The sequence below is a fragment of the Oryctolagus cuniculus genome, chromosome 13 (assembly GCF_964237555.1).
Source record: "Oryctolagus cuniculus chromosome 13, mOryCun1.1, whole genome shotgun sequence".
Classification (NCBI taxonomy): Eukaryota; Metazoa; Chordata; class Mammalia; order Lagomorpha; family Leporidae; genus Oryctolagus; species Oryctolagus cuniculus.
In genome coordinates this window covers 40,937,338-40,950,937 of record NC_091444.1, presented here as the reverse complement: position 1 = coordinate 40,950,937, position 13,600 = coordinate 40,937,338, and the positions used below count along the sequence as shown (strand labels likewise).

The window sequence follows — 13,600 nt, the reverse complement described above, 5'->3', positions numbered from 1 at the left end:
CACTTATTATTTCATCCTCACAACAAACCCATCGGATTGACCATTTTTGTACTCACTTCACAGTTGAGGAAACTATGGCTTAGGAACTTGCACAAGAGCATGTTGGTAGTTATTAGAACTAGTTATTTGCATCTGGATTATTATTTGAATATTTGCCAGTTATTTGAATCTGGATTCAAATCCCAGAAAACCACCACTCCCCTAGCTCCCTTACCATATTCCTTCCACAGGATCGGGTTAAATATACTAATAAAATATACTGCTTTAGCATCTACTGTGTGCTAAGTACTGTTAGGCCAGTGTGGTGGGGCCAAATGATCCACAGTTACAGAGAAAGGGAGTCAGGGTTGTATACAAATCTCGTAGTGTGTCGCTGGCTTTGTAAGGACAGATTTTTATTCTGCAGAAGATGGAAAGCCATTGCAGAGCTATAAACCAGAGTGACACAACATGACTTAGACTTTAAATGGACTGCACTGACTGTTGCACTGAGAACAGACAATAGGGATGTGGAAAGTGGCAAGAGAGAACTGTTGGGGGCTATTGCAAGGACCAGAGGGAAAAATGATGGTGGCCTGGACTTGGATGAGAGCTGTAAAGCCAAAAGGTTTTACTTCCGGAAAGGAATGAAAGGTAAGAGAAAGAGGGATTCTAGGTGTTACCTACTAAAAGGGAAACACAAGGAAGGAGCAGGGGTTTTGACCAGTGAAAGGTAGAAGTTTCAGGAGTTGTTTTGCACAACCAAATAGATGTTGAATATTGGTTGAATATACAAGTGTAAAATCCAGAGGAAGATTTAGGCTGAGGAAATAAAATTTGGTATCACAGTAAGTAGATGGAGCTGATGTTTTGGTTTTAGGCTTATTTTACTTTTTTTTTTTTTTTTTTTTTACAGGCAGAGTGGACAGTGAGACAGAGAGAGACAGAGAGAAAGGTCTTCCTTTGCCATTGGTTCACCCTCCAATGGCCACCGTGGCCAGTGTGCTTCGACCAGCACACTGCGCTGATCTGATGGCAGGAGCCAGGTACTTATCCTGGTCTCCCATGGGGTGCAGGGCCCAAGGACTTGGGCCATCCTCCACTGCACTCCCTGGCCACAGCAGAGAGCTGGCCTGGAAGAGGGGCAACTGGGACAGAATCCGGCGCCCCGACTGGGACAAGAACCCGGTGTGCCAGCGCCGCAAGGAGGAGGATTAGCCTAGTGAGCCGCGGCGCCGGCCTTATTTTACTTTTAATATGTGTTAGCTTTGTTTTGATATGACTCATTTAATTAGAAGTTTAAATAATTTGTACTATGGCATGTGTTTAAGAACTAGCTCAAACTCTAAAATTTTAACTATAGGTTGAGTATCCCTTAGCTGAAGTGCCAAGTGCTTCATCAGATTTTGGAATATGTGTACACACATAATGAGGTATTTGGGGGATGGGACCCAACTTAAACATGAAATTCATGTATAGATCTAGCCTAAGGATAACTTTATACATTCTTTTTAGTGTACCTGCATTTTGACTGTGGCCCATGACAGGAGGTCAGGTGTGGAATTTCCTGCTAGTGGGGTCATGTCTGTACTCAAGTGTCAGATTTTTTAGCATTTTGAACCTCCTTATTAGGGCTGCTCCGCCTGTACTGGTTCTAGCACCAAGCCATTGCCTCTTTTTCTTCCACTGTAATTTATCAGCAAATTATGATAGCTCTATGTTCAAGATATATCTTGAATCTGATCACTTTTCACTAACATAGATGGTATTTTAAATATAATGAAGGTAATGTTAGAAAAATACCATTTACTGTAGGTTTACTAAATGCCATCGGTATTTTGCCTCGCCCTATGGATTCGTTCTTTCAGTCCCCACACAGTAATAGACACTAGAGTCCCGTCAGGACCAGAAACCGCTTTCTTAGGAACTCCGGCTGGGGCTCAAAGGACAGCAAATAACACATCTCACTTCACCTCTGCTCATGGATATACCCAGGCCCATTACCCACATTCGCTCCGTCATTAACTTGTCAAAAGACCCCGCACCGCTTCCCACGCCACACTAGCACCAGCCCTTGCGCATGCGCACAAAGACCCGCTCCCAGGGGGCGTGACGCGCGAACTGGGCGGGACCTGAGCGGCCCACGCGTTGCTAGGCGACACGAGGGTTGCAAAGGCGGCGGCAGTTGGCTTGCCGCTGCTCCGGCCTACAGATCTCGAGTGGAGAACGCGAGCACCGCCGCGCCCGCCTGCGAGTTCCCGGGTGCAGCGCCCCGGTCCTCTCCTGCTTGGAGGGTAACCACGGAGAGCCGAATCCCAGGGGTGGGTGGGTGCGTCGCTGGGGGCTTGGCCCCTGCCCACGCCCATGCAGCCGGGCCAGCCCAGGCTCCGCCCCTCCGCCCCTCGCCCTCACCGGCCCGCCGCAGCCGCTGGGTGCTGCCTGTGTCCTTTCTCCTCTGGTTCCTGAGTTTTCACATCCACACTGCTTTTTAACGAATGGCCTTCTTTGGCTCCTCTTGAGTTTCGGGTCTGGTTATCCTGTAAGGCTCCTGGCCGTCGCGTGCCCCCCTTTGTCTTTAGCGGTTGTGACTGTGGGGACTCAATCCTTAGATCACTGGTTTTAGAATACTTTGTCCGTCATGGCCTGCTCCAAGCACAGTGATTTCTGAGGGACTGGGGAGGCGTGCCGGCTGTGGGGCTCCCACAGGGGCGCTCTTACGCTGCACCAACGCAGCTCAGCACCCTGGCCCGAGGACGCCAAGGCGTATTTGGGGAACCTCTTTTGTGTTTCGTCTGCAAACCCAACATTGGTTGGGGAATTGAAGGACTTTGGAGACCCTCTGATGCGATTCTTCTGTGCCGGTTCTGAAACAAGAAGTCCAGGATCGTTGAGCGTCCTAACCCGGGTTCTGTAAAGGGCTGCTCCTCCGCGTCCTGCTGCCGCTTAGTAACGGAAATAATCAAAGGGGGGCAGGGGAGGAAGAGCGAAATGGGAGACGCAGGAGGATGATGCTGACGGGGTTGACTGCCACGGAGGTAAACACACGTTTCAGAGCGAAAGGAGGTAAAAGGGTTTTCCGCGCAGGGTCGTTTGGGGTGACTGCCTGCGTCAGAGGCGTCCAATGTCACAGTGCAACTTGAGATGGGCAAGGGCTGCAGATCGGTGCAGGGTTCTTTAATGCTCAAATCAGCCCTAACACTGTTGATACAGTTCCGTTTTCATAGACTGGAGATTCAAGAATTACCATTTGCTGGTTTGGGAGCCACAAATGGTAGCAGAGTAACCATTTGGTTTGAAAGTGCTGTAACTAGCAGAATTAGTTTGCCACTGAATTTCACTGAAACATGTCATCAAGGAACTGGAAGTTCATCTTTGCTAGTTGTAACTTCATTTTGTGTTAAGAGTGACACCCTGACTCCCCTAAAAAAGGAATCTGTGCCGATACTATAGAGCAGAGTTATAGTAGCAACTAGGGTTCCTATCATAGTGAAAATTACATTCATGTTCCATTTAGACTTTTGAGAAAACAAAATATCAAGATGTGCATTTCTAATAAGACAAATGGTAGTTTCTCCAGAAGTTCAACTGAATGCTGCCTATTTTCTTTTTTCTATTAAATGTAGTATTTGTATAACATAGTTGACATAATTATTTGAAATAAAAAATGATGACATTCATAAAAACTTATTTTCTGCCTGAATGTGAACAAGAATTTTTATAACAAAAAGTCAAGCCTGAAACAAAAATTGATAAAGCAAAAAAATTAAGGTTGTATCACTACTTTTAGAAAATACATTTGATCCATAAAAGCAATGTAAGCCACCAAATTCATATAAAAACATGACTAATTTTGAGTGTCTTTAATACAGTGAATTTATACTTTGTGTTTCTTAGTTTCTTTTTTCTGTTATATATATTCTATAATTGTATATGTAAATGTATTATTAGGCTGTAACATATTTATATCCAACTCATTTGTTTGTTGTAACTAGTATAAGGGGGCTTAAAGTTCAAGGAAAATGGAATTAGGCTGGCGCTGCGGCTCACTAGGCTAATCCTCTGCCTTGCGGTGCCGGCACACCAGGTTCTAGTCCCAGTCAGGGCACTGGATTCTGTCCCGGTTGCCCCTCTTCCAGGCCAGCTCTCTGCTATGGCCCGGAAGTGCAGTGGAGGATGGCCCAAGTCCTTGGGCCCTGCACCCGCATGGAAGACCAGGAGAAGCACCTGGCTCCTGGCTTCGGATCAGCGCGATGCGCTGGCCGCAGAGTGCCGGCCACGGCAGCCATTGGAAGGTGAACCAACGGCAAAAGGAAGACCTTTCTCTCTGTCTCTCTCTCACTGTCCACTCTGCCTGTCAAAAAAAAAAAAAAAAAAAAAAAAAAAAAAAAGTTCAAGGAAAATGGAATTAAAAGAAAATGTGAAGGGGCTGGCACTGTGGCATAGTGGGTAAAGCCACTGCCTGCAGCGCCAGCATCCCATATGGGCGCCGGTTCTTGTCCCAGCTGCTCCACTCCTATCCAGCTCCCTGCTAATGGCCTGGGAAAAAGCCTCAGAAGATGGCCCAAGTGCCTGGGCCCTGCACTCATGTGAGAGTCCTGGATGAAGCTTCGGGCCCCTGGCTTTGTGGTCATCTGGGGAGTAAACCAGCAGATGGGAGATCTGTTTCTCCTTCTCTCTTTCAAATAAATAAATAAATCTTTTTTAAAATGTGAATTTTCCAAGAACTTTTAGAAGCTCCCTTATCTATTGTGTACCAGTGGTTCAGTGACCAGAATTAAAGGGCATAGTTTCACTGAAACATGGCTTACTTATAACTGTTCTGTCAGATAGTACAGATTTTACATAAATTCAAAGAGTACTGTAAGAGTGAACTGCGTTAAAATGCCAACATGAGCCTAAATCTAAATAAAGATAGAAAACTTTTTAAAGTCCATACTAACAAAATTCTAATTTCCTTTGGTCTGATCAACAGACATGTTGGTATGCTCACTGGAAGAAAATCTAAACAGCAATCATAATGATATACCCACTTTATGTACTTGCTACTTTCATCAAGATGAGAACTCTATGGCTCAAATAACTTCATTTAAATTCCTTTAAATCTGCAAATTAGTCCAAACAACTGTGGGAAAGACGGTTCAGAATAGAGAGTAAATGCTAAGTAAGTGTTAAGTAAGTAATGTAACAATCTAGAGGGGTGTAGCATAGCACAGACCAATCTCCTTATTTTTCACAGAGAAGAGCCAGTCAGTGCCTGAGTGTGACTGGGAAACAGGTGACTCAGCGTTCTGCCAGAATTGTCTTTTTTTTTTTTTTATTCGCTACTCAGAGGACTTTTAGGCTACATCTTTCACACAGAGGAGCATGCCTCTGAATTTCAGCAAATCCACCAATTTTGGTTTTCTCTACTCCCCCCCCCCCATCAAATCCACATAATGCTAAATTTATGACTCTTGTAAAAGCATTTATTATAAGACTCCTTTTTATAAACCTTTTGGGATGATCTTTACTCAGTAAGGATGGCTATTTCTAACTCCTGTGAGGATGATCTTCCCTTTCCTTTTTGCACTTTAATGTATTTCTTGACCTCTTATAGTGAGCATTTGTCATTGTGATAAAAAAAAACTTTAAAAATATTAGTTAATTTACAGGATCTACTTTGTGAAGTCTGATTTTAATGTGTTGAAGTCCATAGAACTATATCTTAATGGGAGAATGGATTCAAAGAATCTTGGTGAAAATCCTAGGCATACCAGTCACTTATTTCAGTTAAATGTCTGATAAGATTTGTTAATAAGAAGTAACAGAAAGATAAGTGCAAGGTTGTATTTTTGAAAGCCTGGCTATGCAAGTTTATTGAATAAACAATTAAATAAATTAGAGCTGAATATTTCCAAGGTCACTATTTTAAAATCAGTACTCTCAGACTCTTGACCCCTATAGCTATAGTGGAATTTATGATTGTGTATCTTCTCACATTGGTCTAGCATGGGATTATGTGCCACAGTAACCTGAGTGAATGGATTGCAGTAATTGGCTCCCAGCAATTAAGAAACGGGAAAAGGAAGAATGGATCTCTTCCCAGCAACATCACAGGGAAGAGAGCAAGAAGACTGATTGTACATGTCTTTGTTAAGAAATAAGAGACAGAGAATATAATTTGATTACAATTAAATGTAGTGGTCATGGGATTTTTTTTAACAATCTATAGTTACAAATATGAGTGTTTTAGAGATATGCAAGCTATTACCTGAAACAACACATTGTTATATAGTTTTTAAGACATCATTCCATAACTCTGGAATGCAATTTTATTTGAAGAAATAAACAGTTCTCTCTGTATCTTTCAGGGCTTTCTGTTTTTTGGATTATTTTTTCCAAAATAGAGCATAAATCGTTTTTAATGTTGGAATTGAATGTTAAAATTTTAATATATTTAAAAGGGTTCTCACACATATATTTCAGTTCTGTACATTCTTAAAGGGAATTTCAAAATTGTCATTATTATGTTATCCATTAATGTTGTTTTGACATCTTTCAGAGATAACTGGTACTAAGGCCTCTGTAGCCATGGCTAGTTCTGATGTGAAACCAAAATCAGTAAGTCGTGCCAAAAAATGGTCAGAAGAGATAGAAAATCTGTACAGATTTCAACAAGCAGGATATCGGGATGAAGTTGAATATAAACAAGTGAAACAAGTTTCTATGGTAAGATTTATATCGCTGTTAACCTGAACTCACAATGAGTTTTGTCACTGAAAAGTATTTAAAAAAAGAACCCGAGAATGATGGAAGAGACTTCTATTCCAACTCATTTTAGTGAGCAGGAGACACAGGCCCAGGACAGTGATTTGCAGGACACGTTGGTGGAAGAGGTGGTCCCTTAGCTGGACACATTCAGAATTTGTGGCTTTCATTAGCAGCTGTACTCTGCTCAAGGCACCTTTTATGGGAGAATTATAAAAGCAGAGTCTTCTTGCCTCACTCAGGTATTTGCGTGATCAGAGACTGAGCCTATTGGATGACTAGTATTTCACTCCTGTTTCTTTGGTATTTTAAGCATGAATTAGTAAAGGCTTAAATTTTGATTTTTTTAGTAGAAATTACGCATGACAAGCTGGCACTGTGGCGCAATAGGTTAATCCTCTGCCTTCAGTGCCAGCATCACATTTGGGTGCCAGTTCTAGTCCCGGCTGCTCCTCTTCCGATCCAGCTCTCTCCTAAGGCCTGGGAAAGCAGAAGATGGCTCAAGTGCTGGGGCCCCTACACCCATGTGGGAGACCTGGAAGAAACTCCTGGCTCCTGGCTTTGGATCAGCCCTGCTCTGTCCATTGTGGCCATTTGGGGAGTGAACCAGTGAATGGAAGACCTTTCTCTCTATTTCTCCCTCTGTCTGTAACTCTACCTCTCAAACACATAAATAAAGTATTTAAAAAAAAACACCACAATTATATATGACTGAGAGTCATTAGGAATAGTTCCTGATGTACATTGGATGTACATTCCAGGCTTTCTTGAGAGAGTGGATACATAGCTTTGTTTTCTGAAGACTAGACCAAAACCTAGACAGGGCATCCCTTTACAGTGTGATTTTTGTTTAACTTGTTTATTCTGCTGGCTGCAGAATTTTGTTTTGCTTTTTAAATATTTCTTTTTTTGAAAGGCAGAGTTACAGAAAGAGAGAGAAAAAGAGAGAGAACACAAGATTACATCCTCTGGTTCACTCCCTGATGGCCACAATGTCTGGGACTAGGCCAGATCACAGTCAGGAGCCAGGAGCTTCTTCCAGTCACCCACATGGGTGCAAGGGGCCCAAGCACTTGGGCCATCTTCTACTGCTTTTCCAGGCTATTAGCAGGGAGAAGGATTGGAAGTGGTGCAACTGGGCCTTGAACCAGTGACCATATGGGATGCTGGTGTCATAGGCAGCAGCTTAACTGGCTACACTATAATGCTGGCACCAACTAGGAGTTTAAGTTTTTATCCTACTGACTACTATGCAGTTTTTAAGTATCTTTATGTCATAGAATATAATGAAGCATTCATGAGTATATGAGGGTATATGGAAAAATGGAAAGGTAAGTTTATTATGATGCAAACATTGTGAAATACATGCAAACGAGCAGTGTTCAAAACATTCATGGGAAATGCATTATGAAAAAAAGTGTGCATGTATTTCAAGGGCTTTTTGGGCACCAAAATAAACACTGTAATTCCATTTTTCTATGAACTTGTTGAAGCACTCTCAAATTTTAATCATGAAATTTGGGGCTGCCACAAAGTTTTATTTTTTATTAACTGACAGTTTATCAAGGATTCATTAATACATAGATTTTTCAGATCTCTATAATCTCTTTTTTCCTTCTTCATTCATTGTACTCTTTGGCCTTGCTTAACACTTATTAATAAGCAAAGTAGCAAGGAAAAGGATTTGGAGCAATACAGAGCACAAATGTAATCAGCTGCTTAACAGACAGTAATAGACATCATTGGGGTTCGTAAGGAATGAAGTTAAAACATACTGATGAAGATGTGTTCACTGTGATTTTACTGATATTTTACTCTGTCTCAATTGCCAAAAAGTAGTTTTCAGTACTGTATTACCTATGGCTTGTAAATAGGTATAACACAGAATTACCATTTTAATGCAATTCAAATATAAACTCTACGCCTTGCCTTAAGCTTGGGACTACAGAGGCAGTGTTAAACACACACCCTTTGTGTTATTACGTATACCCCAACCTCAAATAATGTCAGACTTAAGAGAATGCAAAGAACATCCTTAAAGAAGTCCCCCCCGAAAAAAAATGAGTGTGCTGCTGAGAGTAGGGGTGCAGGTGTCTGGGTGTAGTTAAAGGAAGAACAACACTACTGACTTGGCAATCATATAAAGAGGTTTTGTGTTTCATGTGAAAATTTCTATGCCAAAGCTTTGGGAGATAAAAGTACAGGTAAGAGAGTGCCTGAATTCAACAAATCCCTTGAGCCAGGGGAAGAAGGTGGGCTTCAGAGTCCATCAGCCCAGAGTTTGCACCGGCTCTGACTCCTCTTCGCTGAGTCATGCTGGGCAAGGCTCTGCACTGGGTCTGCCTTCCCTAAACTAAAGCAGTGCTGTTTGTACTGCGCTAGAGAACTGTCACAGGAACTAGAATGGAATATCGTTGAAGTGCCTGATGTCACGATGCTGTAATTGGTCAATAAATGATACCTTTTATTCTCAAAGCTTGGAGTAGAAAATAAATAACAAGAATAAGAAAACCTTGTGTTGGTCAACATTTATGTGTCTTTTTTTAAAAAAAAAAGCAGTCTACTGGTTCACTCCCCAAATGTGCCCAGTATGCAGGGCTGGGCCAGATCAAAGCTAGGAGCCTGGAAATCCACTGGGATCTCCCACAGGTACACAAGTGCTTGGGCCAATATCTGCTCCCCCCGCCCCCACCCCCGGTGCATTAGCAAGAAGTTGGATCCCAAGTGGAGGAGGGACTCAATCCCAGGCATTCTGATACAGGATGCAGGCGTCCCAAGCAGCAACTTAAGCCCCCATGCTAAATGTCTGATCCTGGCTGCTGTTCTGTATCTACATCAGGGCTTGCCAAGGATTATCAAATATGCTCTTTGCTTTTTCTTTTTCTCATGAATAACAACAAAAAAGCACTATTAGGACACAATGTATTCATCTTTTCTTCCCACTGAAAGATTTGGTTCATACATGGAGACTATGAAAAATGAAGGACTGGGGCTGCTGCTGTGGTGCAGTGTGTTAAGTCCCTGTCTGTGACGCCAGTATCCCATATGAGCACCGGTTAGAGTTCCAGGTGCTATTCTTCCAATCTAGCTCCCTGCTAATGTACCTGGAAAACAGTGGAAGATGGCCCAAGTGTTTGGGTTCCTGTCACTCATGTTGGAGACCCTGATGGAATTCCAGGCTCCTGGGTTTGGTCTGGCCCACCCCCAACCGTTGAGGCCATCTGGGGAGTGAACCAGTGGCTGGAAAAGCTCCCTCTCTCGCTGTCTTTCCCTCTCCCTGTGTGTAACTCTGCCTTTCAAATAAGGTGTTGAAGAACAGAATGTGGTTTTCTAAAACTTACATAATGGGTTTCTGATAATAATAAAGTGCATCTCACAAAATCCAGAAGGAGGCCGGCGCCGCGGCTCACTAGGCTAATCCTCCACCTTGCGCTGGCACACCGGGTTCTAGTCCTGGTCGGGGCGCCGGATTCTGTCCTGGTTGCCCCTCTTCCAGGCCAGCTCTCTGCTGTGGCCAGGGAGTGCAGTGGAGGATGGCCCAAGTCCTTGGGCCCTGCACCCCATGGGAGACCAGGAAAAGCACCTGGCTCCTGCCATCGGATCAGTGCGGTGCGCCAGCCGCAGCGCGCCAGCCACGGCGGCCATTGGAGGGTGAACCAACGTCAAAGGAAGACCTTTCTCTCTGTCTCTCTCTCTCGCACTATCCACTCTGCCTGTCAAAAAAAAAAAAAAAATCCAGAAGGAACATATTAACAACAACAGAAATGCATTAACCAAGGGCCAGTGCTGTGGTGTAGTGGTAAAGCTGCCACCTGCAGTTCCGGCATCCTATACAGGTACTGGTTCAGGTCCTGGCTGCTCCACTTCTGATCCAGCTCTCTGCTATGGCCTGGGAAAGCAGAAGATGGCCCAAGTCCCTGGGCCCTGCATCTGTGTGGGAGACCCAAAGGAGGGTCCTGGTTCCTGGCTTCGAATCAGCGCAGCTCTGGCTGTTGTGGCCATCTGGGGAGTGAACCAGCAGATGGAAAACCTCTCTCTCTGTCTCTACCCTGCCCCCCTCTGCCTCTGTGTAACTCTGCCTTTCAAATAAATAAATAAATATTAAAAAGAAAGAAAGAAAGAAATGCATTAATCTAATTAAGAAGGCATAACATTGACTTTGAAGAGGGAGAAAAATGTCCGGATCAAATCAAGCCAAATAATAAACAAAACCATGCAGAATGTAACAAAGGAGAGTGGAAAGAAGAAAGGTTTATTGCAGATTATATTTTTGATCTCAAATTTCTATTAAAACCTTGAAATTTGGGCAGAAGGAAATATTGATGCTCCTTTAGATACTTTTTTAAAATCTGTAGGTCTTTTTTTTTTTTTTTAAAGATTTATTTATTTATTTTTTTACTTGAGAGGCAGAGTTACAGAGGTAAGGAGAGACAGAGAGAGGTCTTCCATCCGCTGACTCACTCCCCAAATGGCTGCAACAGCAACAGCTGGGCTGATCCAGAGCCAGGAGTCTGTGTCTCCCACGCAAGTGCAGAGGCCCATGCACTTGGGCCAACTTCCGCTGTTTTCCCAGGCAATCAGCAGGGAGCTGACTCAGAAGTGGAGAAGCTGGGACTTGATCTGGTGTCCATATCGGATACTAGTGTCAAATGAGGATGCTAAACCTACTACCCCACAGCACTGGCCCTTTAGACATTTTCTGAGTCTAGCTGCTTCCCTCCTTTCATCACGGTGCTACACCAACAGTCTACAGGCAGTGCCTTCAGAATGCAGCCTGGGCCTTGCCCTATTTTTTTCCCTGAGATATTATTTTTAGAAGTTATGTTTGAAATCATTTGTAGACATATGAAGCAGGAAATGCAGATTATCTAGAATATTTGCTCTATCTTGGCCACATTCTAGAAATTTAAATCTAGAAATTGAGCTCCAGAGAGCAGCAGTGATTTGGTCACTCCATGGTATAAACTTTCAATGTAAGATGTGTACTGTGTATGAGTAATACTCTCTGTAAGGGCTCAAGAATTTTTAAATTTAGTCTTATACTCTTTTTGTGTGTGTGTGAGTTTGACTTTTAACTATTTGAGAGCGGAATATGAGTTAAAAATACATCTGGCATTATAACACGTGTGTTCTGGTTTTTGTTGTGCAGGTAGATCGTTGGCCAGAAACAGGTTACGTGAAGAAGCTTCAGAGAAGGGACAATACTTTCTATTACTACAACAAACAGAGGGAATGTGATGACAAGGAAGTCCACAAAGTGAAAGTTTATGCTTACTAGCCTTTCTTCTATTGATACTTATCCATTACATGTTAAGAAGTCATTCTTTCGTTCTGCATCATGTACATGTTTATCACTGTACAGAAACATTCTGAATGCACCCTGCAGTTTAATGTTTTGAAATGCAAAGCCATGAAACTGGTGGCTATTCATCACCCTGTCCTGTTCTGAAATCCAACTGCAGAAGCATTAAAGTTGTACCCTTCATGACCCTGCTCTTTCTGACCATTGTAACTGTGGCAGAACCTCTGATATGTGTGGGGAAAGAAGTTGCCCCCTTTGAAACCCGCCCAACGCTTAGGCTACTTGTGTATGCTCTTAGAGCACAGCTTTCCCACTCTGCGCGTTTTCCTCTGTATAGAACACCATTTTGAACAGCCAGATCTACAACAGGACCTTCTCTTGCCTCTGGGGTCCTCTGCCTCCTCCTGGCCAATGAATAATGCTGCTCTAGGAGCAGCCTTCCACTGATGACTGTCAGCTGTGCATTTGGCCTAGTGGTTAAGTTGCCACTTGGCACCCGCACTCCGTATCTGAGAGCCTGGGTTCAAGTGCCGGCTCCACTCCTGATTCCAGCTTCCTGCTAAGGCACACTCTGGCCTGCCCCAGCCTCTGCTATACGTTTGTTACAAATTAGTGGATGGGAGATCTCTCTCCCTTTCAAATTGAATAAATACATGTTTAAAAGTAAAAATGGGCCGGTGCCGCGGCTCACTTGGCTAATCTTCCACCTGCGGCGCCAGCACCCCGGGTTCTAGTCCCAGTTGGGGCACCAGATTCTGTCCCAGTTGCTCCTCTTCCAGTCCAGCTCTCTGCTGTGGCCCGGGAAGGCAGTGGAGGATGGCCCAAGTGCTTGGGCCCTACACCCGCATGGGAGACCAGAAGAAGCTCCTGGCTGTTGGCTTAGGATCGGCGCAGTGCGCCAGCCACAGTGGCCATTTGGGGGGTGAACCAACGGAAGGAAGACCTTTCTCTCTCTCTCTCTCTCTCTCTCTAACTCTGCCTATCAAAAAAAAAAAAAAAGTAAAAATGAATCCCCTAGCAATCAATGTGGTAGCTCTTGAGGAAGCAGTCTGAGGTTTATGTTTTACTGTGGCTCCTAGGGTTTCCTCGGCAGGAGTTAAGTCAGTCATCTGCAGTAGTGCTTACCTAGATAATCACACACACTGGGGGATGCCTTTCTTCCTTGCCACACCCTCAGCCCCCACAAATGGTTCTTGACCTCCTGAGTTACTTCCTTGCACTTGAAGCCTTATCCCAGGGTCGGCCTCTGGGTTCCCTCACCTAAGACAGCTTATGTTCCAGTGTTGCCTGGAGTGCTGTGGAAATAATCCAAGTAACAAGGCAGGCAGTGTTAACCAGGAAGCCTTATGAAGTCCTCTTATCAAAACTCAGTGTATCTTGAGTATTTCAAGGTTGACTATATAAAGGATATCTTTTTAGGACCGGTGCTATAGTGTAGAAGGCTAAGCCTCCGCCTGCGGTGCCAACATCCCATATGGGTGCCGGTTTGTGTCCTGCCTGCTCCTCTTCTGATCGAGCTCTCTGCTATGACCTGGGAAGGCAGTGGAGGATGGCCCAAGTACTTTGGCCCCT

At 43.9% G+C, this 13,600-nt stretch overlaps 1 protein-coding gene across 8 annotated transcripts; it reads left to right on the top strand.

The window, feature by feature from the left end:
• The first annotated feature begins 2,115 nt into the window (after positions 1–2,115).
• On the top strand, positions 2,116–12,214 carry MEIG1 (meiosis/spermiogenesis associated 1). Of its 8 annotated transcripts, none has more exons than XM_051820612.2 (4): positions 2,123–2,273; positions 5,967–6,098; positions 6,521–6,687; positions 11,876–12,214. In XM_051820612.2, exons 3-4 carry the CDS (start codon positions 6,550–6,552, stop codon positions 12,002–12,004), a joined length of 267 nt encoding a protein of 88 aa, XP_051676572.1. In that variant the 5' UTR covers positions 2,123–2,273; positions 5,967–6,098; positions 6,521–6,549; the 3' UTR covers positions 12,005–12,214. The 8 variants fall into 8 exon arrangements, with proteins under 8 accessions (XP_008266547.1, XP_051676572.1, XP_008266544.1 ...); XM_008268322.4 differs by lacking the exon at positions 5,967–6,098 and adding an exon at positions 4,952–5,140 and having other exon boundaries at positions 2,125–2,273; XM_051820611.2 differs by lacking the exon at positions 5,967–6,098 and adding an exon at positions 4,952–5,140 and having other exon boundaries at positions 2,129–2,300.
• The last annotated feature ends 1,386 nt before the right edge of the window (positions 12,215–13,600 follow it).

Excerpts from the sequence above, each read along its gene's own strand:
- MEIG1 (XM_008268321.3), top strand. The coding sequence starts at position 2,985 with ATGATGCTGACGGGGTTGACTGCCACGGAGGTAAACACACGTTTCAGA. Across the intron at positions 3,043-6,520 it reads ACGTTTCAGAGCGAAAGGAG|AGATAACTGGTACTAAGGCC; the intron begins GTAAAAGGGTTT and ends GACATCTTTCAG. Across the intron at positions 6,688-11,875 it reads AAGTGAAACAAGTTTCTATG|GTAGATCGTTGGCCAGAAAC; the intron begins GTAAGATTTATA and ends TTTGTTGTGCAG.